Below are 27,369 nucleotides of genomic sequence, written 5' to 3'. Positions count from 1 at the left end.
CATGACAAGGGAACAGGTGTGTGTGTGTGTGTGTGTGTGTGTGTGTGTGTTGTGTGTGTGTGTATGCAAACATGAGAGTGTGAGAGACATCACCCAGTGGAATAGATACTGTCCTGATGTTCACTTTATACCTAAGGAAACTGAGGCTCAGATTGTTGAAGTAATTGGTGGAAGACCACAGAACCAATGAGTTGTAGAGTCAGGATGACAACCCAGGTTTGTCCATCTCTGAAGCCACATTCTTGCCTACCTCCTGTCTAGTTTCAGAGAGTAGCTGCAGGGATTGATGAGTGTAGGAAGTCTGTACCTCCAACAACATAGATCCCTGTCACTCTTTATTTGCAGCATGCTCCCTCAGACATCATGTGACTACACGTTATGCAGGCACTTCTGCTCTCCCACCTAGTATCCATTCTCTCTTCCTTTCTTATCAACAGTTTTAGTTGGTAATGTGACAGCCAGGTAGAGGCCATGTCACATAAGTAAGATGCAAGCAGAAGTCCACTGGGGTTTTCTGAGGAACCTTCTGTTTTCCTAGTTAGGCACTGCCAGATTTTGTTTCTCCCTGTCTCCTGCTGCAACATAGATATGAGGCTAGAGTTGCAGTGAACATTTTGCAATTAAGGGAATGAAAGACATATAATAATAATAGTGGGAAAGAAAAACAAGTTGCTTAGATTCTTGATGATATCCTGGAGCTGCTGCACTGGCATTGCAGTAGACCCCATAGCTACTGTTAAGTTTTCTGTCACATATGGCAGAGTGCAGTCCTAGCTAATACACACCTGATTCCTTCTCACTCAAATGCCCTCATTTGCTTGAGAAATTCATCTTCAAGAATTTGATTCAAAAGTCATCTCCAGTGAAGGCTTCCTTGACCTCTCATTCTTCTCTTAGCCAACACCAACCTCTCCAAGCCCTGACTAGAGCCCAGAAAGAGTAAAGCACTACTATATATGTTTTCATAGTACAGCTCTCATGCCTCTACTAAATCTTGATAGCATAATGCATATCACCAACATGTTGGTTTTATTCTGTAGATAGTGAACTCGTTGAGGTAGAAAACCCACTTCTAAATCTTCACATCTTCAGAGTCTAGCACAACCTTGGAGATGTCAAGTGCCTGGCCTAGGAGCCCTCACTAAGGGTGACAGAGCTCAGAATGGAGTCTAGGTCAGTGGATTTATGCTTTCTTGGCATTCTCCTGCCAGGTAACCCAAGAGCAGAGCTTTCTGAGGGTCTTACTGAGATCAGTTCTAGTCATCAGTCTCATCATTATTTAAAAACAGTGCCCACAAAATGAAATTCTTGGGATTCAATGATTATAAAGCAACACCATTAATCAGAATGTTTCATAAACCCGGTCTCACAAAATTCACATATGCAAATATGAATGTTGCTCTAAGGCTAGTTATTCTTTCTCAGTAAATGCTCTAAAGATATAAGAAATAAATTTGTGAGCATACCCTGTTCTGAAGACAGTCAAAACCCTCAAACACTCTGAACCTCCAAGTATTCTCCTACAGGATCATTTCAACTAACTTTCCAAACAGTAGGTCACAGAATCTAATTTAAAAACAACATAAAGCATTTTCATTAACCAAAAGTAATTAGCAAAGAACCATTTTCTTACCTCAGATTGTTGCAGAAGAGCAGAGAAAGGTAAGACAATGGAACCAAGCCAGTTTTTTCTTAAATATGAGTGACAAGTACAGCTCTTGAGACAGTTATCCTATTAAAATAAATTAAAATTAAATTTACTAAAATAAAGTTTCTATTACTTAATGTCATGTGATGAGCAGTTTCAAAAATCCACAGGTCATTAAAATAATTTTTATTCTCTTTTTAAAAGAAACCAAAAGCTAAAAAGAAATACATTTTTCTTGCTTTTTAATTTGTTCAAAAGATAATTGACTATTTAAAGCAAAAATATGACTGTTATGTAGTTTATGATATTTATAAGTAAAACATATGACAATATTAGCACAAAGAATAGGAAATTTCACAATAGCCCATTCTTCCAATATATGTGGAGTGGTACTATGTTTTATAAAGGTAACATGTGGTAAGTTAAAATATATATTGTAAACCCTACAACAATACTTAACAAAGAATCATAGCCAATAAGCCAGGGTAGAAATAAAATGAAATTATAAAAGTACCGTAACAATCCAGAAGAAGGCAAAAGAAAAATAGGTGGAATAAGCAGAAAAACAATAGGAAAATGGAACACAGATCAATAATTATATAAGTGTAAATGGACTGTTTTAGTCAGCTTTTCATTCTGTGACCAAAATATCTGACAAGAATAATTTAGAGGAGGAAAAGTTTATTTTGGCTTATGGTTTCAGAGGTTCAGTCCATAGTCAGCCAATTCCATAGCGCTGAGCCTGAGGTAAGGCTGAACATCATGGTGGAAGGGCTAGAGGAGGAAACAGGTACAGGACATAGCAATCCAGAAAGGGGGGGAGAGAGAGAGAGAGAGAGAGAGAGAGAGAGAGAGAGAGAGAGAGAAAACACACTCTCTGTTCACCAGGTATAAAATATAAATTTCAAAGGCACATCCCCAGTGACCTATTTCCTTCAAGCATACCCAACCTGCCTATAGTTACAATCCAGTTAATCCCTAACAGTGGATTAATCCACTGATTAGGTTATACCTATCATGATGTAATTATTTCACCTCCGAAAATACTTGCATTGTCTCACATATGAGCTTTTAGGGGACATCTCATATCTAAACCCTAACATTCTGCCTCTGGCCCCCAAACTCATGCCCATTTCACAAAATACAAAATACATTTAGTCCATTTCCAAGAGTTCCCACAGTCTCAATGGTTCCAGCATTACCCAAAAGTCCCAATTCAAACTTTCATCTGAGACTCAAGGCAAACTCATAAATTTTAAAAAAACTTGTAAAGCTCAAAAGCAAGTTACATATATCCAATATATAATAACATAGAGTAAACATTTCCATTTTATTAGGAAGAAATGGGGACACAAAAATGAATCATAGGACCAAAGTAAGACCAAAATCCAGCTGGGCAAAAAAGTTCCATAGCTCTATGTCCAGCATCTGGGGTACATGGCACTGTGATGTTTTCTCCACTGGGATTGTGTAGTTTTGCCCCTGTAGCTTTGCTGGTTGCACCTCACATGGCCTCTCACATGGTCACTGCAAGATTCCTGCAGCTTTCCTCAGTATACATTTCACATTACTGGCATCTTGGAAGACTCCAATGAAGCTCTGGCTTCCTTCTCATGCATTGCCCTCTCTGGGGAAGCCCAAAGGGACTCTGACCCTGCTACACTTTGCTTGGACTGCCAGGTCTCCCTTTGAAAGCTTGCTGGATGTCTTCATGACCCCCTATATCCAGCATCCTGCAATCCTGAAGATCCAGTACCAAGTGGTTGATTGCAAAGGTCTGCTACTGTACTGAGAAGTAGTCAAGCTTTCTAGAACTCTGGCTGCAGCAGTCCCTGAGTGCCTGTGGCTGACCACAGTGAAACAACTTCCTAGGTCCCCCTGTCTAAGTTGGGTGCCCCAGTGGTCTCTTCTCAAAGGAATTTTTACCTTCACACCCTTAAGCCTCAGATGGGTATGGTTTTGTCAATTTCTGAAATGCCCTTAAGCCATCTTTCCTATTATTTCTGGGTAAAGTACTTAGCAATGTCCCTTTAGGGGCTGTAATTTCTGTAACAACCACACCTTCCTTAGCCCCAGTTTTACTTGCATTTTTTTCTGGTCAAATGGCAAGTTTTTCAAATCTTTCTGCTCTGATTTCTGCTGTTGACTGTCACAGTTAACTTGACTGAAAGCCATCAGTAATATTTATGCCACCACCTGAAAGCTGTGCTGCCTTGAAGTTTCCTCCACCAGATTAGTGCATCAGCCTCACAGAAACCTAAGGACATGGGCAAAATGTAGACAACTTCTTTGCTGGATGGCCTCTAGTCCAGTTTCCAGTATAGTCCTCCTTCCCTCTTGAACCTCATGAGCCTACTCTTTACTGTTCATAGTCCTATTGGCATTTTGGTCTTCTGAGGTCCCACCAGAATAGTCCATTAAATTCCACTCATAACATTCTAAAACCTTTCTAGCTTGACTCTCAAACTTTTTATTCCTCCCACAAACCAGCTCCTAAAACTTCTGAACCACATGGTTAGGTTAGTCACAGCAACAGCTCTACTTCTTGGTACCAATTTCTGTTTCAGTCAGCTTTTTGTAGCTGTGACCAAAGTATCTGACAAGAACAATTTAGAGGAGGAAAGGTTATTTTGGTTCATGATTTCATAGGTTCAATCCATGGTTATCCAACTCCATATCTGTGGGTCTGAGGTGATGCAGAACATCATGTTGGAAGGGTGTGGCAGAGGGAGGTGGCTCAGGACAAGGCAACCAGGAAGGGGAGGGGTGAAGATAGAGAAGGGGTGGGTACTCCACTCACAAGGTCAAAATATAAGCCCCAAAAGCACACCCTCACTGACCTACCTCCTCCACCCACAACCTATCTACCTATAGTTACTGCCCAGTTAATAAGATTACCAGATTAATCCATTGATTAGGCTACATCTCTCATAATCTAATCATTTCACCTCTGAAAATTCTTTCATTGTCTCACACATGAGTTTCTGGGGACCCCTCAGATTTAAACTGTAACATGGACATACATTAAAAGTCAGAGATTTTCAGAATGGATAAAAAGGCAAGACTCAACTATATGCTGCTTACCATTTTAAATAAAGATACAGGTTAAAAGAAAGAAAAAGATATGTCATATGAACACTAAAAGAAAGTCACAGTGATTATATTTATAGCTGATCAATCAGATTTTTTTTTCAGTCCTAGGGATACAAACTAAATATGTGTGGTATCACTGATCTACATCTTGAGCCCAATAAAGCAGATTTTAAAGCAAGACATATAAAGACTAAAGAGAGATATTTCATAATAGTAGAGGATCAATTCTTCATGAAGAAATACCCTCCTACCTAAATGTATGTGAACTTAAGAAGAGAGTTGCAAAAATAGAGCTGAAAAATATGAGGACAGAAGCAAGTGGCTCCATCAAAATTAAAAACCTCGTCCTTCAAAAGACACTATAAAGAAAATGAAAATATAATCTGTATACTGGGAGAAAATATTTGCAATTGTGTGTGATAAATGACATGTAAAATATACAGAGAACACTCAAAATTCAATAATAAAAAATAAGTAGCTCAATTTAAAAACAAAGAACACAATTGAAATATTTTACCAAAAAAGATATGTAGATGGCAAATAAATACATGGAAAAGTGCTCAAAATCATTAGTCATTGGTCAATACAAACTAAAATCACAATAAGAAACCATCACATATCTTTTAGCATGGCTAAAATTTAAAAATCTGACAAAATATTTGTAAAAAAAGAACTGTGTCGTACGTTTCTGGTGCAAACAAACAAACAAAAAGTTACGATAACTTGGAAAAAAGTTCAGAAGCTTTCATCTTAATATCCAGCCTTTCATTTTCTAAGAGAAATGAAAGCATTTGTCTATAAAAAAGACTTGTATATAAATGTACATAAATGTTCTTAGAAGCTTTATTTTAATAATTAAAAAAAGAAAATTGGGCTGTGGGTATATTCAGTGGTAGAGCACTTATCTAGCATGCGAGAGGCCTTGAATTTGATCCCTACACCTCAAAATACAAAAAAGAACCTAAAAAAAGAAAACCCACCGAAAATAACCTAAATGTTCATCAACAAATAAACAATGGGATACTACTATACAATAAAAAGGAATCAATTATTTGATAAACACTACAACATGATAAATCTCAGAATAATTTTTTTCTGAGTGAAAGAAGCAAGACCAAGGGGGAAAAAAGAGTACATACTGTATGATTCCATTATTATTTTTTTGCACCATAATTTCATGTTTATTGACTTGCAAAAGAATTCAAAATATCATCATATCAAAAGGTTATAAAATGATATGTATAATATTATATTTTAATAAAAAAGGTGCAGCTAATCTGGATGAATTTATCACACAAATATTAACATTAGTAAGATCATTGGAATTTAGTTAATTCAACACTTGTACAATATTATGCAGTACAATGTGACATTTCAGTTCCTGTATACATTGGGTAATGATGATTCAGTTTCTATAAAATTGCATAAAATATAAACTATAGTGACAAAGCAGACCAGTGGTTGCCTGGGTGGGAGACGCGAAGGAGAGGGAGGGAGATGTCAACTGGGCAGGGGAAGACTTTTGAGGATAATGGATATGCTCATTTTCTTGATTGTGATGATAATTTAATGGTGTATAAGAAGTGGTGTGGGGCAAAAGGACAGTCAGGGTAGGTAATAAATGATTTAATCAGAAAGATGGGAGTTCGGGCTGGTGTTGTAGCTCAGTGGTAGAACACTTGCCTCACTCACACTTGTGAAGTATTGGGTTCGATCCTGAGTTCCACATAAAAAAATAAAGTATTATGTCCATTTACAGCTAAAATATTTAAAAAGAAAGAAAGATGGGGCTCATTCAAGAGGAAATAAAATACCTTCAGATCACTCCATTTCCTCCAACCTGTTGTCAAAGATACCTGCCTCCAAGGGATTGTTCCTCCCTGCAGGGAGTTGCAGGGAGTTGTAGTTGCAGGGAGTTGTAGTTGCAGGGAGTTGTAGTTGCAGGGAGTTGTAGGTGTTGTTAATGAATGAAGGCCCCTTGGACTGCTCCCTTCCTGACTATACCCCTGTGATATGAATGCCAGAAATAGGATTATTGACTGTTGATTATATCAATTAGTGTATGTTGAGTAAAAGACCATAAGCAGTATGCCCATGATGTAATGTGAACTGCAAAACTTAGATATACTGCAGAACTTAGATAAATTTAAGTTAGTGATGTAAGACCTGGGGCACCACAGACTTCACCCAGTTATCAGCTGCAAGCACAACTGAACTAGAATTTTAAAACCTGGGCTTCTGGGGGGCGGACAGGACTAACAAGACCTGGACAGACAGGCTGAGGCCTCCATCGCTGTTGTCCCCCCTGTACCAGAGGCCTCTGGCCTTGGTCGAGTTCCAGCATCACAGGTGAGCGTCTGGAACCCTGGGGTGTAGACTCAGGACTTAGAATTAGGATGTGTGTCTGAAGTGTGATGAGCATCAATAAAATATATCGAATTGAATCTAACTGTGCCTCAGACAGAGTCTGTAGGAACTGCTTGTGACATTCTGGAAGGTGCCTTCCCCTCTGTTTGGCCCACCTTTGGGTCACTAGTCTGGTAGGCAGGATAGGGGAGAGAACATGAGAAAAAGAAAATCTAAAACCTATAAAAGGGTCAGACACCCCCACTTCTTCAGACACCCAGCTCTGGGGCCCCTTCTCTTTGGAAAAGTCTATCTCTGTTCTATCCTTTAAATAAAATTTGCTTTCTGTGCTTGCCTCCACAAGAGAAATCTGGTGTTCAATCTTCACCTAAGGGAGACGGGACTCCAGCTTGATTCTCATCACCGGTATCATATATACATGTCAAAACTTGAGAAATTTCCTCAAATATGTGCAGACTCTTGTTTACCAGTTTTTCCTCAATAACTCTATTTTTAAGATCAGAAGTAGTATGTGTAGTGGGGAGAAGCAGGGATTAGGCATAAAAAGGATTGGCATTTCCTACCATCACCACCACCCCTCCCATTGGCAGACCCTATGATCCACTCCACTTTTCGTCACTGAAGTATATGGAATAACAACTCCCGGGGAGAAAGAAGGCAAACTTTCATCCCAGTATCAACGGGTTTCAAACTTTTACAACTGTTGTTCTGATTTAGACTTTGAGCCTGCACAACTATTTTCCTGACTGCCCAAGTCTCTAATGATTAAGTCACACTTAAACATTCTGCTACCTCATTAAAACCTATAAAAAACAGACCCCCTCTTGTAACCGGTTGCCATTTTCTCCCCTGAATATGTTCCATGTGCTGTTCATCACTGCCTAATAAAGACTGCTAGCTGATCCACTGAGGTCTGCTCCCCTTTCTGTTATTTTTTGCTTACAGTCACATTATTCATTCATCTACCAAAGGCCAGAAGTGGGGGACACCTTCAGTTCCCGTTGCCTTTGGGCCCTTCGAACTTTTCTGTACTTGAAAGGTTACCCCTTCCACTTGACCAGAGAATACTAGAAGGATCTAGAAGCTAACTAGAAACAACAGAACTTGGCAGGGACTGTGTTACTCTAGTCTAAAAGGTAACAGATACACTTAGTAGCTTGAAGCAATTTATGCTTTGGACTTCGGACTGATGTGATCTTAAGTGCATTAACCAATCCCAAGAGTCCTACAGGCTTCATAGGACCATTTTATCTCAGGCAATAAATCTTACCTGTACTGAGGTTCACGTTAAAATTGGTTCCCTATGCATCTTCTCTGAGAAGCAATGAAAAATATTTATTTTTAAGATAATGAATATGGCCAGACCTGGTGGCACATGCCTGTAACCCCAGTAACTCGGGAGGCTGAGGTAGGAGGATTGTAAGTTTGAGGCCAATGTCAGCAAAGACCCTAAGAAACTTAGTGAGACCCTAAAAATTTAAAAAATAAAAATAATAAAGAGGATGAGGATGTGAATCAGTGATTAAGCACCTCAAGGTTCAATTCCTGGTACTAAAAAAAAAAAAAAAGACCATGAATAAAATTACATATTTAATTAAGCTTTTAGAAATCTGCTGGTATAGCAACTACTTATATCAAGTGATAAAACAAGACTTAATATTCCTAATTGTTCCATGTGTATGTGGTAAGTGTGCAACACAGCATTGTAAGTTGAAGCACTCTGATGAATAAATAGTTGAAGTGGAGCTGCTATGATTGGACCATTCTTGTGGATACACGATGTAAGTAAGACCAAGATTTTTGTGTATTTGGTTTCTTCAACTCCTTGCAAATCAAAATAACCCTTTCATCTTTGTCCCAGCATTTGATTCTGTATGTGTGAGCTATTCAGCTGGCACAGTGTGGCCTTAATCTTGTTACTAGGATTAATACCTATGTCTGTTTATTGGCAACCACAGAATTGGGACCAATGACTTGAAGAAATGAATTGTGGCTAAGAGGCCCAAATATCCAATTTGACTGGCTGCAATGTAATGAAACTTTTAAAACCAAAAGTTTTACACTAAATTCTCTCAAACATTTGAAAATATAAAAACACAATATTTAAAAAAACCTATTAGGTCAAGAAAGAAAATTAATAAACATATGTAGAAATAATGAAAAGTAAAGTAGTAGGTATTCAAATGTAAAATATATAGTCTAAGATGTTTTTAGAGATGAATTCATAGTCTTGGAACATTCAATAGTTTTTGGAACATTTACAAGAGGGCAAGAGATCAAACAAATGAGGCATTCAACGTTTTTACTACAATAAATACAGAAATCAGTTCTAAGACACTGGAAGGAAGAAAACAATAAAAATGCAATCAGAAGTAAGTGAATCACAAAACACAAAAAAGTGAAATATAAAAACAGTTTCAATAGTTGGTTCTTTAAAAATTAGGCAAATCTTTTTAATAGGAAAGATTCTGAGATGTCTTAAATTTAATTATAAGGGATGAATAGTGGAGGGTAGGTGAAATGGGGGAAGTTATACAGCTAAGAAACTACAGATTGAATAGAAGACGACAGTTTTATACCCTGAATTGCCACCTCATTCTGTTTACAACCTCAGCTAGTCCTGAATTCCTTCTTATTCTCTGTCCTCCTAACCCAAAGTTTCTCCCACTCTTGTGTAATCCTCTCTTGCCTACAGCCAATGTAGTTTTGAGATACGTATTTAGTGTAAAGAGAGAGATATACTGTATCTTAAGGGAGTCACTGAGATGCAGAAAGCACAGTTGTAAATCTTGTGTGACATGTCCTTGGCCCATGTCCCTGTAAAATAAAGGAAACACACAAGCACAGAGAAAATTGCTCAGGGTGCAAAATTGGGTAGCTCCACCTGGCTCCACCTCCAGCCCGGCCCCTAACCATGGCCTTTCTGTAAATTTTGCACCCCCAGCCCAAGGGAGGGCTTCTCACTCTCAAGAGAGCCTGCATTTTCCCTAGAATGTGTTATCTACTTCCTAAATAAACCTCTGTCTATGCCTTAGATTCCAGTTGAAATTTTTTTCCTCTTACATGTGCCAAGAACCCCCCTTGTCCTGACTCGAATTCCCCCTCCCCTCTGGAAACTTCTTAGACCTTTCTCTGGAGAAGTCTCTTTTCCAGTGACAGGTTCACTATAAATAATTTATAGGTTCTGTCCCCCAGATTAGCATTATAAAATACTCTGGCTCTTTAAAGGTCCAGTGAGCATTTTTCCAACCGCTACAGCGCCATACTGCTGGTTACTCTGGTTACTGCTGGAACGTTTGTCTCAGGACTTGGCCTTTCTTTCTAGCAGCATCTGTGTTGGCTCAATAAAGCCCTTTTTAAAAGAGATCCTCTGGTTTCATGAGTTTTGTTTAAATGCTTCCAAAATAAATCATGGAATAAAATTAGACACATTTGGACAAAGTTAGGGAAGAGTAGATAATACTAGGAAACAATTTTAAGGGATTATGATGAAAATGATATGCTGATAAATTTAAAATGTTTTTTAAAAAGAGGAAAAAAATGCAGTACTGGAAGTTGAATCTAAGAGCATTCTACTTCTGAGCTAGATCCCTAGCCTTTTTAATTTTTACTTTTGAGACAGGGTATCGATAAATTGCCCAGGAGGGCCTTGAACTCACAATCCTCCTGCCTCAGCTGGGATTTCAGATGTTGGCTAGGTCCCCCAGCTGTTTTTTTTTTCTTTTCCTTTTTAAACCAACATCTTTGGAGTAAAGTTCTTTTTGTGGCAATCAGAGGGTTTATAACAATTTTGGTTCACCTAAGTTCCAAATGTGGAAGATGCTTCTAGCTTTCTGTGCCAAATCCAAATCCAGTTCAGTTCAGCTCTTTCATCCCCAGTGTTATAAGTAGGTGAGGTGTTTTTGCTAAAAGCACTGACTCTTCACTTGGGCCCGCAGATGCCTTCTAGGCAACTGAAAGCAGGATATAAGCTTTAGCTGGATATGTTGGTATATGCCTGTTATCACAGCAACAAAGGAGGCTGAGGCGGGAAAGCTGCAAATTTGAGGCCATGTCACTGTTATGGTTTGGATATGAGGCATACCTCAAAAGCTTCTGTTCATGCAGGAATATTTATTTTATTTTTTTAAAGAGAGAGTGAGAGAGGGGAGAGAGAGAGAGAGAATTTTTAATATTTATTTTTCAGTTCTCGGCGGACACAACATCTTTGTTGGTATGTGGTGCTGAGGATCGAACCGGGCCGCACGCATGCCAGGCGAGCGCGCTACCGCTTGAGCCACATCCCCAGCCCATGCAGGAATATTTAGAAGTAAAATGATTAGACTATGTGATCTGTAAGTTAATCAGTGCATCTTGGTTTGAATGGAAGGACTGGTAACTATAGGCTGGAGGCCATGACTGGAGGAGGTGAGTCATTAGGTGCGTGACCTAGAAAGGTGCATCTTCCCTGTGGCCCTTTCCCTCTGTGTCCTCCCTCTCTCTGCTTCCTGAGTCCTCCTTGTTTATTTATTTTTAATTGGTCTGTACAAATTCACATAAAGGTGGAATTTACCTGTTACATTTATACATACATAGTGTGATTTTGTCAAATTTATTCCACATTTCCTACCCTTTCCCATCTCTCCTCCTTCCCCATAAATTTATTCTGCTACACTGACCATTCCTCTACCTTAACCCTTTATTAAACTTTCTGTAACCTATATCATTGTATAAAGTGTGGGACTTCAATATTATAGAGATGAGATTGAAATAAAGAACTTGTGATTGTCTGGCTTCTGAATAACAGGTGACAAGTATTTGGTGAGTTGAAACCACTGAAAGTGGTGGAGCTTGTGAATATATTGTTATTCAATAAATTCTGACACTATGTAAAGACAAATGTGTTTGATCTATTTTAAAGGCATAGCTTACAACAGTATATTAATAAATGTGTTTTAATGAATTTTTGGTATGTGGAAAATCAATTAAGATTTTTTTTTCTGGGTCTTCACTAAAAAGCAAGGTTGCTGAGAGTTAACATTCTAATTAACATGTTTAAGGCTTTAAGCTATGTTTTGATTTTTAAAATATGCAAAAAAGTATTTATCTTACTGAGAAAAAAGTAATAATTTACCTAAATTTAGAAATTATGTAAGGCTTGTTTCAAATTATAAATTTTTAAAAATATTAAGGAAAAAGAAAAGAGACATAAGAAAGTTATAGCTGTGGGGATATATTATTGGTAAGGAAAGTTAAAAGGAAAAAGGAATGATTTTTGATGAGAAAGGATTGTATATAAGTTGTAGAGATTCTAAGTCAAGTCAAAGAAGGTTTACAAAAATAAACCTTAGAAAATTTGTATGTGTGATTAAGTCGGCTAGAATTAAGTTGTTTAAGAGTTTTTCCAAAGTCAAAATTTAATGAACTGATAAAAAACCAGACTCTAATTCTCTATATTGAAAGCAATAAGTTTAAAAAACAAACAAACAGTAATCTGCTATTATTAACGTTCACAAAGAACTGGCTTAAAGAACAAAGACTTTGTATTTTATCAAGACTATTTCTTGATCTATTAGGTTTTCTTTACTTAGGAAACCTAGTCTTAAAAAAATCAAGGTTTGTATAAGTACCTGTCTATTTTTAAATCTTTTAAGTGATCACTTTATAACTCTAATTAAATATGTTATTTTAGGTTATATGATATATTTGACACTATATATCTGTGACTAGAGTTGTGTATACATCTGAAGGCTAAATATGCAGTGTATTTGAGCTTTTTCTAAATGTTACACAAGAGTTTGTAAAGATAAAGTTATGAAGGTTTAATACATGCAAGGTAACTGGTAAGTGTTCTCTTTTGTACAACATATTTTGTTATGGTGTATATGAGATGTACTGCATCTGTACACTCCATGATAAATCTCTTTGGGATTATTAGCCCTGCTTCCTAAAGCACACAAAGATATTCTTTGATTTTTTTTCAGTATTATTAGTCTATGTAAACCTGTTACAGGAGACTCACATAATTATAGTTATTCTATGAAAACATGTATTGTGAATTTTGCTTCAAGAATAAAAGCTAATTTTATACATATGACATCTGTGTTACTGTGATGTTAATTATTTCTGGCTTCTTTGTGTGTTAAATGTATACTTTGCATTCTGCAGATTACACACTCTTTTTAAAATACAAAGCTACAGAAAACAGTTTACCAAGTTTGTATCCTCCAAATTAAAATAGTTTCTTGGGACACACTTTTTCAGGATTATGTTTGTGTGTTCCTAATCACATTATATCATTTTTGAGTAAAGATAATTAGATGTGTCCAAACAGTTGACATTCCAAACTGTGCCACTCTGATAATTAAAATGACTGAGGGCACTGGTCACCTAGGGAGCACATCTCTAAACGTGTTCCATTTTACTGTATTTTATTTATTCTTAAAAGGCAAAATTAAGTGGGGATTGTTTCAGTCATTGCTGTTATCAAAAGACCTGACAAGAATAATTAGAGAAGAAAAAGTTTATTTTGGCTCATTGTTTCAGAGGTTCAGTCCGTGGGCAGCCTACTCCACAGCTATAGCCCCAGGTAAGACAGAACATCATGATGGAAGGATGCAGCAGACGGAAAGCAGATTGGCAATCAGGAATCAGAGAGAGTTCTGCTCACTGGGGACAAAATATGAACCCCCAAGGCTTATCCCCAGTGACCTATTTCCTCTAGCCACACCCTACCTGCTTACAGTTACAACCCAGTTAACTCGTATCAGTTGATTAGTTCACATCTCCATAATCTAATCATTTCACCACTGAAAATTATGATACTGTCTTATACATGAGCTTTTGGAGGATACCTCATAAGTAGACCATAATAGGGATTTATTTTGCTATTCAATATTTTGAAACTGAATAAAAGTAACCTGTTATTAATAAGTTATATGGAGAACTATATTATTCTTTATACCAGCATGAGAATGTAAATGTATTTTTGGAAGGATAATAAGAGCCTGGTTGATTTAAGTTTGGCAATGTGCAACATAAAAATATTTTGCCTCTTAAAAGCATGCAATGGAGGAAGGATAGCATCTTCAACAAATGGTGTTGGGAAAACTGGAAATCCATATGCAACAAAATGAAACTGAATCCCTTTCTCTCACCATGCACAAAAGTTAACTCAAAATGGATCAAGGAGCTTGATATCAAATCAGAGACTCTGCATCTGATAGAAGAAAAAGTTGGCTCCGATCTACATATTGTGGGGTCAGGCTCCAAATTCCTTAATAGGACACCCATAGCACAAGAGTTAATAACAAGAATCAACAAATGGGACTTACTTAAACTAAAAAGTTTTTTCTCAGCAAGAGAAACAATAAGAGAGGTAAATAGGGAGCCTACATCCTGGGAACAAATTTTTACTCCTCACACTTCAGATAGAGCCCTAATATCCAGAGTATAGAAAGATCTCAAAAAATTAGACAATAAGATAACAAATAACCCAATAAACAAATGGGCCAAGGACCTGAACAGACACTTCTCAGAGGAGGATATACAATCAATCAACAAGTACATGAAAAAATGCTCTCCATCTCTAGCAGTCAGAGAAATGCAAATCAAAACCACCCTAAGATACCATCTCACTCCAGTAAGATTGGCAGCCACTCTGAAGTCAAACAACAACAAGTGCTGGCGAGGATGTGGAGAAAAGGGTACACTTGTACATTGTTGGTGGGACTGCAAATTGGTGTGGCCAATTTGGAAAGCAGTATGGAGATTCCTGGGAAAGCTGGGAATGGAACCACCATTTGACCCTGCTATTGCCCTTCTTGGACTATTCCCTGAAGACCTTAAAAGAGCATGCTACAGGGATACTGCCACATCGATGTTCATAGCAGCACAATTCACAATAGCTAGACTATGGAACCAACCCAGATGCCCTTCAATAGATGAATGGATAAAAAAAATGTGGAGAGGTCTTGTGAACCTCACCGGCCCGAACGTTTTTCTCTCGTCTCCTCCCGTTTGAACATGGTGCGAACTAAAGCAGACAGCGTCCCAGGCACCTACAGAAAAGCTGAAAATAAGTATGCAGGAGGAAATCCAGTTTGTGTACGTCCAACTCCCAAGTGGCAGAAAGGAATTGGAGAATTCTTTAGGCTGTCCCCTAAAGATTCTGAAAAGGAGAATCGGATTCCTGAAGAGCCAGGAAGCAGTGGCTTAGGAAAAGCAAAGAGAAAAGCATGTCCTTTGCAACCTGACCACACAGATGATGAAAAAGAATAGAATTTATTCATCTTTGAATAATGTCTCCTGTTTACTCTGGTATTTTAGGGTATAAATTTGTATAGATATGTTTGTTCAGTAAGCTTTGATGAGTAGGCATTTGATTTAAAAAATGGGGCTAAAGTTTATTCAAAAGCAAGTCATGAAATTGGAGAATTTGTAAAATTACGGTTACTTAGGTTAATATTCAATTTTAATGCACTATGTTAGTTCTTTTACCTGTTATAAAGCTTCTTCTTCTTGCTAACATTAAATCAGTGCATGATGTTCCAATTACTAATGTCCTGTATTTGAGATTTGTTTACATCGTTGTACTGATGCCATTTATACTGACATTTGGGCATTGAAATTATGCTATGTTTTTATTCCCTTTATTTGCTTTAAAAAGCAGAGTTAGAGTTTTGCACATGAAAAAAAAATCAGTATTAAATTAAATTTAGTTTGTGTCATTTTTTGGAAAGGGGGCCAAAAATGACCTCTTGAGTAAATTTAAATGGATGTGGAAAAAGTTAAGGACAGTTAAAACAACAAAAAGACAAAATTCTAGCATAGAATAAGGAAAAAAAGATTCGATAAGCCACATTAATAGGGAGGAATTTTTCTTGGATATTTGATTCAGTATCATAAAATATTACCCTTTGTATTTATACTTTTAAAGTTGGAAATCAATAAAATATGACAGGCAAATCATGCCATAAACCCACAGCTGTGTCTAAAGTCCTTAGAGCATTCACTGCATTTCTCAAGATTAACTGAAGAAGTGGGTATAATACTCTGTGTTAATTGATGTTCTTGCTTTCCTAGCACACTTTTTGCATATTGACAAGCTGTCAATTTTCAAAATTAACCATGTTTAACAGGCATGTTTTCTGAAATTTGAAATAAAAGACTACTTATTTTCACAATTAAAAAAAAATGTGGCATCTATACACAATGGAGTACTACGCAGCAATAGGAAATGACAAAATCATAGAATTTGCAGGGAAATGGATGGCACTAGAGCAGATTATGCTTAGTGAAGCTAGCCAATCCCTAAAAAACAAATACCAAATATCTTCTTTGATATAATGAGAGCAACTATGAACAGAGTAGGGAGGAAGAGCAGGAAGAAAAGATTAACTTTAAACAGAGACATGAGATGGGAGGGAAAGGGAGAGAAAAGGGAAATTGCATGGAAATGAAGGGAGACCCTCATTGCTATACAAAATTACATATAAGAGGTTGTGAGGGGAATGGGAAAATAAACAAGGAGAGAAATGAATTACAGTAGATGGGGTAGAGAGAGAAGATGGGAGGGGAGGGGAGGGGGGATAGTAGGGGATAGGAAAGGTAGCAGAATACAACAATTACTAATAGGGCATTATGTAAAACTGTGGATGTGTAACCGACGTGATTCTGCAATCTGCATTTGGGGTAAAATTGGGAGTTCATAACCCACTTGAATCTAATGTATGAAATATGATATGTCAAGAGCTTTGTAATGTTGTGAACAACCAATAAAAAATAAAATAAAAAATTAAAAAAATATATTTTGCCTCTTTTTTCACAAGGAAAGAAAAATTTGGGCTCTCTTAGTCTTTCTGATGGATTCAAATTTCAGATGCAGTATTATTAATGTTAACTTCATATGTCCTTACAAATTAACAATATATAAAACTTTGTTTCCACATCTACCTAAATAGAATGATATTTAGAAAGAGGGAATAGATTAGCTTCAAATGTAAAAACTTTTGTAAAGATTTGTCAAAAGGCCAGCTTTGTCTAGGATAGGGTTCTGCCTATTGCCCTGCTCCAGAATACATGTGAAGACTACTATGATCCCCAAATAGAAAGAGATATAATACACAACTAAATAAAGATTTGGGTAAATTATAAAAGGTTATTTAAAAGTTGTAAAAGAATTTTAAAAAGAAGTAGAACTTGGCTGGGGATATAACTTAGTACTAGAGCACTTGCCTAGCATGTGCTATGTCCTGGGTTCAATCTCAAGTAGCACACACACACACACACACACAAATTTTATGTATGCAAGGACACCACTTGTCCTGAATTGAGCATCCACACCCAGCTTACAGAATTCTTCAAATGACAGTTGGATCTTCTTAGAATTATTTGAACATTGACTATTGCAATTATTCTACTTTACCTCATGTTTTTCAATTATCATCTCATCAAAAATGTTGATACATATATTATCTTTTATTTTAGATAAGCTTGAGAAGCTATAATCATGTCCTGGTGAGCTGCAAATAAGAAAAACATAGGTAAGTGCTTATTTTTTTCAAAATCCATTTATTTTCTGAGATTATTATTCATAAAGTATGGTAAAATTATCGTATCCTTTTCTTTATAAAGCATAAACCTAGAAAAAGCTGCATGCTTTGAAAACTAGCTGTGACCTTCCATTAGAATCAGTAGGTGCTTTGGAATTTACCTTATATCTCTTTTAAGATGAAAAGTAAAAATGTTAACTATCAAGAAGAAAGGCTTCCACCAGAGCCATCCACTGAAACATTATCTGGAAATGCTGTATTAAGATTATCTACTATCTTAAATTCTTGGTTTATATATATGGTTGAAATGCTCTTTTTGGGCTCAGTGGCACATTCCTGAAATTCCAGGAGGCTGAGGCAAAAGGATCACATATTTGAGGACAAACTGGACATCTTGGTGAGACCCTTTCTCAAATAAAAAGGGGCTGGGGATATACCTCTGAGGTATAGCTCCCCTGGGCTCAATCCCTTGGATTACAAAATAAACAAAGAATATTAAAAAACCCCAAATAAAAACAAATAAAAACCCTCTTTTGCTTCCAGTTCATGGATATGATTACTTAATAACTGCAGAGCTTATTCTTTTTCTCATATTTATTTTCTCCAACCAGAAATTGGGATAATAGAGTATATTTAATTTTGCAAGCTGTCTGCTGATGGCTTACTTGATTAGGTACACATTGGAAGTAACAGAAATGACAGTATATATCATAAGCAATGACCTTCCACTCTCAGCTCCAGCTAGAGTATTGAATCTCCATCAAACATTCAACTAAGATGAAAATCACAATCCTGTATAGTAGGTTATCATACATGGGGTAATTGAAGCTCAATTATTGGTGTTGCCACCAAGTGGCAGACCTCAGACATTATTTGGTTTGTGTTATATATTTTTTTTTTGATTGCTGGGGGGTGGGGTACAGGGATTGAACTCAGGGGCACTCCATTACTGAGCAACAACCCCAGCCCTATTTTGTATTTTACTTAGAGACAGGGTCTCACTGAGTTGCTTAGTGCCTCACTTTGCTGAGGTTGGCTTTGAACTTGTGATCCTCCTGCTTCAGCCTCCCAAGCTGCTGGGATTATAGGAGTGTGCCACTGCACCCAGCTCAAACATTATTTGTTAGAGCCTGTTACTTAAAGAAGCAGGTACTATCTCAAAGGATCTCTTAACGGTTCCTATAACTTTCTGAGTCCAATAGGTAGCGATAGCTGAAAAATGCTAGTTGAGTTTAGAGAGAAATTTTAAACTAAAATGTCCCTTACATTTCTGAGGGACAAATTAACAACTAACTCCCCTAATTTGTTCAAGGGTTTCCTTTCATGTTGGAAAGCCCTAAGGCAGGGCAGGGCAGGCAGAAGGAGGGACAATTATCATCCTCAGGACATTTTGAAGCTTGTTAACTTAGAATATCCCTTAAATCCTTCAAGTCTTTCTGAATTATCTTGTACTGTCCTCAAACTTTCCTCAAAATTTGCCACAGTTCCTCCTCCAAACTTCGGCTTAGAGGGCTATGTACTACTTGTGAATTATTTATTATTACTATCTGCAAGGGGTTTTAGTCACTAAAATGTCACAGGAAGAAGAGAAATAGGGGACTTATTTTGGAGGCCATAAAAAGTGGTCCCTAGATGATTTTGCCTTGGCTGAATTGTCAGATCCATTCAGTTGAACCCAAGTGTGTTCTTGATTTAGCTCACTGTTATAGTTGCAAGAATGAAAACACTCTCCAGTCTTTATTTAGTTCACTTAGAAATTTATTTATCTGTTTGTGTCCTCCCAAATCATTTAATACAGTATACTTCTTCTAATTTCAATGTCTAAATTAATATTCTAAATATTTTCAAACACATATAACCACATATTTTACATTTACAAGCTTTTATTTTTTATTGGGGATTGAACCCAGGGCCTTGAATATGCCAGGCAAGCACTCTACCACTTCTACCACAGAGCTACATCTTCAGCTCTTTTTATCTTTTATTTTGAGAAAAGGTCTCACTAAGTTGCCCAGGTTGGCTTCAAACTTGTGATCCTCCTGCCTCATCCTCCTGAGTAGTGTGCACCACCATGCCCAGCTTACTTTTATAAACTTTTAAAGAAAATACATTTGTATACTAATTAGTGAATTTGACATAATATAATATTCTCTTTAAAATCAACACTCTCCTTCATACACAAAGACTGGAAAGTTCAGGAAAGTGCTGAGGTTGTAACTTGGTAATAGAGCACTCGCCTTGCACATGTGAAATACTGGGTTCCATCCTCAGCACTAAATAAAAATAAATAAATAAAATAAAGGCATTGTGTCCATCTACAACTAAAAAATAAATTAAATTTCAGGAAATCAAGTATGAATGAAGGGCAAAGCAAGAGGTACAATATCCACACACGCAGTCAAATAAGAAAAGCTATTTGGGAACTATAGCCAAAGACTCTGAAAATACAACTGAGCTGATATTAAATATGGAAGAACAAACTTGATTTCTACTGTTAGTAAAAGTATCCATAGCATCTGAGCTAACAAAATTCAAAGGCACACTAGTCTATTATGATTTTTTTCTCATCCAATTGAAGTCATGGCATATGATTTCAGGGTCTCCCTCTCCTTGCACATCCTGGTTAGGGTCTGGAGGTTTCCATGTAAAGTGGCAGCTGGAATGTGACTGTTTATATAGCCTACACAATGTCTTCATATATATATAAATGATTATGTTAGTTCTACTGAGTCTCTAAGACTTGTTGATGGGAATGACTATGTTAACACTAGATAAATTATATAAATAATATAAGAGCATATAAACAATCATATATAATCATATATGAACTATAAAATAATGTGAAATATAAAATGTTAATACAAAGTTCTAAAAAATTAGAAAATCATATAAATCATATGACATTCAATCCATAAGACAGTCCTCATCTGCATATACAAATAAGAAGTCAATTTTCCCACCTTTAAAGATAAAAATAACATCATATTATTAGGAAAACATTTACATATTTAACATCTACAGATGCTTGATCAGAAATTTGTACCCAGCAGTAAAGCACAGCTATATTAGAGAAAGTACATATTTAATTATATCAATTTTTCCCTGGGTTCTGTGTATGTGTGTGAGTGTGTGTTCCTAAACACCACATTTAGTTACAGAATTAAGAAATTCTAGTCTGTTTTGTTCCTTCCTGGTAGCAAGGAACATAGTTGGGTATTTCTTTTAGGCTTAAAAATATGATTTATCAGCTACACCTTTTATATATAGGAATAGCATAGAAAGATATATATGTACATGCTGTTTAGAAAGTGCAAGGAGTCTAAAACTTCAATGCAAATTAATTTAAGTTTTAAAGTAAGGAGAGTAAAGGAAGTCCACTGATAATTAAACAAGATTTAAAAAACCACAAACCATAAAGGAAAATGATAGTAAAATTAATAACTGATTTTTCATCATAATATATTATAAAGAAAATGAAAACCCAAGCATTAGGGAAAAGTAGTTTCACCACATATAAGAGACAAAGAGCTAATATCCAAAAGATACAGAGAACTCCTTAAAAAAAAGGAAAAGACAGAGCAATAGGAAGATGTACAGAAATTAAAACACTAATGATTGAAAAGCCTATGAAAAGAAGCTCAAGGTGAACAAATAGAATTCTGACATGTCCATACAATGGAGTATTATTCAGTGGGAAAAAAAATGAGTTATCAAACCATGATAAGACATGAAGGAGCCAGGGTGGTGGCCCACACCTGTAATCCAGCTTCTGGATTCTGAGGCAGGAGGAGTTTAAGGCCACCCTGGGCAACTTAGTGAGATTCTGTCTCAAAATCAGAAATAAAAACAAAAGGCAGGGGATGCAGCTCAGTGGTTTCCATACTGTATTATTCCGACTATATGACTGCGATGGCTAATTTCATGTGCCAACTTGGCGAGGCCACATTTTAGAGATATTTGGTCAAATGTTATTCTACATGTTTCTGTGAAAGTGTATTTTGGTTGCAATTTAAAAAATTAATAAACTTTGAGTAAAGCAGATTACTCTCCACAATAAAGGTGGGCTTCTTCTAATTAGTTGAAAACACTAAAAAGACTGACCTCCCTGTGGACCACCCCCCGCCTTTGGTTCTGTTTCTCTGAAGAATCCTGATTCATACAACACTGTTCTGGAAAAGGCAAAATGTGGAGCCAATAAAAAGATTAGTGGTTCTAAGAAGAGTGAGAGACAAACAGATGGAGCACACAATTTTTAGGGCAGTGAAACTATTTTGTATGATATTATAAAGGTGAGTGAATGGCACTGTATATTTATCAAAACCCACAGAATGTACGACACAGAGCATGAATCCTAATGTAAACCATGCACATTGGCTGATGACAGACAACTATGTAGATGATTTTAATGACAAAAAGTTTGAGAGCCACTGTCTTATTAAAAAAACTCTTAGACAGTGATGTGTCAATGTTGGCTCATCAGTTGTAACAAATATACCACATTAATATAGCATGTTGATGCCAAGAGGCTATGTGTTGTAGTGAGGGGGTACACAGGAACTCTCTCCACACTCTTTTACTGTAAACCTAAAACTGATCTAAAGAATAAAATCTGTTAGATTTAAGAAGCTGAAGAAAAAAAAGTACAACCTCATTAAAAATAAGAGTGTTATATATATATATATATATATTTTTTTTTTGTTTTTGTTTTTTGTTTTGTTTTTTGTTTTTTGTTTTTTTTTTTTTTTGGTATCAGGGATTGAACCCAGGGGCTCTTAACCACTGAGCCACATCTCCAACTCTTTTAATGTTTTATTTTGAGATAGGGTCTCACTAACTTGCTTAGGGCTTTGCTAAGTTGCTGAGGTTGGCTTTGAACTTGCAAGCCTCCTGCCTCAGCCTCTTGAGCTGCTAGGTTACAGGTGTGTGCCACTATGCCTGGAAAAAGTATATAAATTAAACCACAATGAAAATACCATTTTAGATCCATTATATCAGAAAAAATAAAAAATATTTCAATTATACATTGTTGTTATAATGTGTATTAGTACAATCACTTTAGGAAACAGTTTGGCACTATCTAGTGAAGTTGAAATTGAATTCAACTACAACAAAGCAACTCTGCTCCTGGACTAGAGAGAGGAGAGGTTCTTAAAGTTTGTTGCCTGACTAGCAGCATTAGTGCCACTTGGTAGCTTGCTAGGACTGTAATTATAAGGCCTAATGAATTAGAAACTAGGGGGGTAGATCCAGAAATCTGTTTTAAGAAGCTCTGTAGGTGATTTTAATGCACAAAAAGTTTGAGAGCCACTGTCTTATTAAAAAAACTCTTAGACGTGTGTTTCAGAAGATAACCACAAAATGTTCACAGCAACTCTGTTTGCAATACAAGAGAATTAGAAACAAGACAAATGTGCATTAACAGAAGAAAGCATAAATAAATTATGTTTTCATACAATGTAATACTATATAGATGTGAAAAAAATAAACAGCAGTCTTAACCCATTTTACGCTGCTATAACATAATACCTGAGACTGGGTAATTTATAAAGAATAAGAGTGTATTTCTCATATTTCTTTTTTTAAATATTTATTTTTAGTTTTTGGTGGACACAACATTTTTATTTTATTTTTAAGTGGTGCTGAGGATTGAACCCAGCACCCCGCGCATGCCAGGAGAGCGCATTACCGCTTGAGCCACATCCCCAGCCCTATTTCTCATATTTCTAGAGGCTATAAGTTCAAGAAAAAGGCACCAGTTTCTGGAGTCTGGTGAAAGCCTTTGTGCTGTGTCTTTACATGATGAGAAACTGAAAGACCAAAAGGGGATAGATGCTATATTGTCACATGATAGAAGAACAGGTCAGGGGAACACAATCCCTCTACCTCTTTTATAACAGTATTAACTGACTTGTGAGGAAAGCGCCATCATGACTTGAACACTTCCCACTAGACTCCGCCTCCCAACACAGCTGCTCTGGGGATTAAGTTTCCAACACTCAACTTTGGGGGTGCATTCAGACCAGAACAAACAGCTAGACCATAATTATGAACAAGGATGAATCTCTCAAAATAATTTCAGTAAATTAACAAGATTACAAAAGAATACATAATTGTGACTCAATTTGTATAAAGCTAAAAACATGCATAAATAAATGTTGGGGGAAAATATGTATGAAGTAAAATAAAGGAAGAGAGAGAATGACAAACACAAATTCATGTTTTTTTTTTTTAACCTCTGGGAAAGGGATAGTTAAGTAATGGTACAGAGGGCCTTCTAAGGAATTGGTAATATTCTATTTTTTAAATCTGGATGCAGGTATTTATTTTATTATCTATCTTCAGAACTTATATATACTATATATTATGTATATTAGTTTATATGAATTAAATATTTCACAATTTAAAAGTTTAAAGTGTATCATTATTTTTAATTAATGGCTTAGGAAAACAATTTTCTTTTTCTTTTTAAAAAAACAAAAAGCTTCAGGAAAACAGACCAACTTACATAAAATCTACTTTAATTTCTTCATTCCAGCAAGGATGAGATCCATTTGCAGTACTGGTTTGGTATACTGTATGCTGAAAAGAAACTTCTATAAAAGGATGTATGGTATCCTGAAACACATAATAAACATTGACTAGATTTTTGAAATATTTTACATAGTTGGTACAGGTAGAAAGCTAGGAAATTACTTGGCAACTGGATTGCAACTAGTTTTCCAAATGGCCAGTATTCATCCACTGACTTAATGAACATCCATTCATCCTATTCCACATCAGCTACTTTCCAGGGCCCAAAGATAAATAGAACTTTCCCTAAAGAATTTTAAAGTTTACCAGGAGAAAATAAATAATAAACCAATAAGTATGAAGGAACATGAGAAATAAAACAGAAGAAATATGTTAAAGTCAAGGAATGATTAAGTTTCTGAGGTTAGAACAAGGAGAATATCACAGAGAAAATACTGGTTGAGAAGGTGGGGAGGCCACTGCATGCAGAAGAAACCAGAGGAGGCCTTGTAGAACAAGGAGCAGTGAGACTCGGCTGTGGGGTGGACAGGAATGAGGCTGGTTGGTGGACAAGGGCCAGAAGATTGAAGATTTGGTAGCCATTTCAAGGAGATTGTACCTTGTTCTACAGACACTGAGAGCAGAGAATAAAAAGCTTAGAATTTTATAAAGAAGATCTTCACTATGTTAGGAAAGTAAATTGGAAGTCAAGGAAAATAGAGATGGAGAGGCCAATTAGGAACCAGTTGCAATTCACAGCAAACAATCAATAGTATACTTTATAGAAGTGTTAAATACTTATCTCATTTAAGATCTCATCTGAGCCCACTGATTTGATTGTTTCTTTATGTCTGAGGAGAGATATGGATGACATCAAATAAGCAGGCATATCCAAGGCTCTTTAGGAAAAACATATAGAGACAACTTAATTAGCTTTTTAAAAAATATTGCTTTTTTTAGTTTGAAAATTTACAATTTTGTTCTAATTAGCTATACATAACAGTAGAATGAGCTTTGATATATGATAAATAGATGGAGTATAGTTTCTTATTCTTTTAGTTGTACATGATGTAAAATCCCACCAGTTGTATAGTTATATATGTACATAGGGTAATAATGTCTAATTCATTCTACTGTCCTTCCTACCCACATACCCCCTCCCCTCCCCTCACTCCCCTCTACCTAATCTAAAGTAACTATTCTTTCCTAGCTTCCTCCCCACCCTTATTGTGAAGTAGCACCTGCGTATCAAAGAAAACATTCAGCCTTTGGTTTTTTGGGATTGGCTTATTTTGCTTAGCATGATATTCTACAACTCCATCCATTCACCAGCAAATGCCATAATTTCATTCTTCTTTAAGGCTGAGTGATATTCTATCTATCTATTTCGCTATTGTGAACTGAGATGCTATAAACATTGATGTGGCTGTATCACTGTAATATGCTGATTTTAAGTCCTTTGGATATAAAACGAGGAGTGGTATAGCTGGGTCAAATGATGGTTCCATTCCAGATTTTATGAGGACTCTCCATATCGCTTACCATAATGATTGCACCAATTTGCATTCCCACCAATATTATATGAGTGTACTTTTTTCCCCACATCCTCACCAACATGTATTGTTGCTTGTATTCTTGATAATTGCCATTCTGACTGGGATGAGATGAAATCTTAGAGTAGTTTTGATTTGCATTTCTCTAATTGCTAAAGATGATAAACATTTTTTCATATATTTGTTGATTGATTATATTTCTTCTGTGGAGTGTCTGTTCAGTTCCTTAGCCCATTTATTGATTGGGTTATTTGTGGTTTTGGTGTTAAGTTTTTTGAGTTCTTTATGTATCCTGGAGATTAATGCTCTATCTGCAGTGCATGTGGTAAAGATTTTCTCCCATTCTGAAGGCTCTCTCTTCACATTATTGATTGTTTTCTTTACCAAGAAGGAGCTTTTTAGTTTGAATCCATTTCATTTATTGATTCTTGATTTTACTTCTTATACTTTAGAAGTCTTGTTAAGGAAGTCAGATCCTAGGCCAATATGGTGAAAACTTGGGCCCACTTTTTTTTTTCCTATTAGGCACAGGGTCTTTGTTCTAGTGCCTAAGTCTTTGATCTACTTTGAATTGCGTTTCATGCAGGGTGAGAGATAGGGGTTTAATTTTATTTTGTTACATGTGGATTTCCAATTTTCTCAGCACCATTTGTTGACTAGGCTATATTTTCTCCAGTGAATGTTTTTGATGCCTTTGTCTAGTATGAGATAACTGTATTTAAGTGGGTTTGTCTCTGTGTCTTCTATTCTGTACCAGAGAAAAGGAGGGAACCCTTCTAAATTCATTCAGAGGCTAGTATCACCCTGATAGTAACTGGACAAAGACACATCAAAGAAATAAAACTTCAGACCAATATCCCTTATGAACATAGATGCAAAAAGTCTCAATAAAATTCTGGCAAATTGCATGCAAAAATATATTAAAAAGATAGTGCACCACAATCAAGTAGGGTTCATCCCAGGGATGCAAAGTTGGTTCAACATACAGAAATCAATAAGCGTAATTCATCACATCTACAGACTTAAAACCAAGAATCACATGATAATTTCAATAGATGCAGAAAAAGCATCTGACAAAATACAGCACCCCTTCATGTTCAAAACACTAGAAAAACTAGGGATAGTAGGAACATACCTCAACATCATAAAAGCTATAATGCTAAATTCAAGGTCAATATCATTCCAAATGGAGAAAAATTGGAAGCATTCCTTTTAAAAATCTGGAATAAGACAAGGATGCCCTCTTTCACCACTTCTATTCAACATCATCTTTGAAACTCTAGCCAGAGCAATTAGACAGGAGGAAAGAAATTAAAGAGATACAAATAGGAGAAGAACTCAATCACTATTTGCTGACATTATTCTATATTTAGAAGATTCAAAAAACTCCACTAGAAAACTTCTAGAACTCATCAATGAATTCAGCAAAGTAGGAGGTTATAAAATCAACACATATATCAAATGTGTTGACTCTACAGAAAGAGAAATTAGGAAAACTACTCCATTAACAATAGCCTCAAAAAAAAAAAAAACTACTTGGGAATCGATCTAACAAAAGAGATGAAAGACCTGTACAATGAAAACTGCAGAATACTAGAGAAAAAAATTAAAGAAGACCTTAGAAGATGGAAAGATCTCTATACTCCTGGAGAGGCAGAACTAATAT

At 36.2% G+C, this 27,369-nt stretch overlaps 2 protein-coding genes across 2 annotated transcripts in view; one reads left to right on the top strand and one right to left on the bottom strand.

Moving 5' to 3' along the window:
• CC2D2B (coiled-coil and C2 domain containing 2B) overlaps window positions 1-27,369 on the bottom strand; it is a gene marked incomplete at both ends in the record, with an annotated part of 107,876 nt that overhangs the window by 17,423 nt on the left and 63,084 nt on the right. Inside the window, 4 exons of the mRNA XM_081268240.1 lie at window positions 1,634-1,732; window positions 17,514-17,610; window positions 24,146-24,255; window positions 24,953-25,049. Of these exons, the coding sequence (XP_081124366.1) occupies window positions 1,634-1,732; window positions 17,514-17,610; window positions 24,146-24,255; window positions 24,953-25,049 (403 nt within the window). The remainder of the gene's footprint in view (window positions 1-1,633; window positions 1,733-17,513; window positions 17,611-24,145; window positions 24,256-24,952; window positions 25,050-27,369) is intronic.
• Window positions 15,035-16,258, top strand: LOC308634050 (PCNA-associated factor-like; the record flags this gene model as incomplete). Its single annotated transcript, XM_081267634.1, has 1 exon — window positions 15,035-16,258. The coding sequence occupies one exon, from the start codon at window positions 15,035-15,037 to the stop codon at window positions 15,365-15,367; it is 333 nt and encodes a 110-aa protein (XP_081123760.1). The 3' UTR covers window positions 15,368-16,258.

This window comes from Spermophilus citellus, assembly GCF_964194105.1.
Source record: "Spermophilus citellus genome assembly, chromosome: 15".
Lineage (NCBI taxonomy): Eukaryota > Metazoa > Chordata > Mammalia > Rodentia > Sciuridae > Spermophilus > Spermophilus citellus.
The sequence above is the reverse complement of the archived record's forward strand: the minus strand, read 5'-3'. Positions and strand labels throughout refer to the sequence as shown.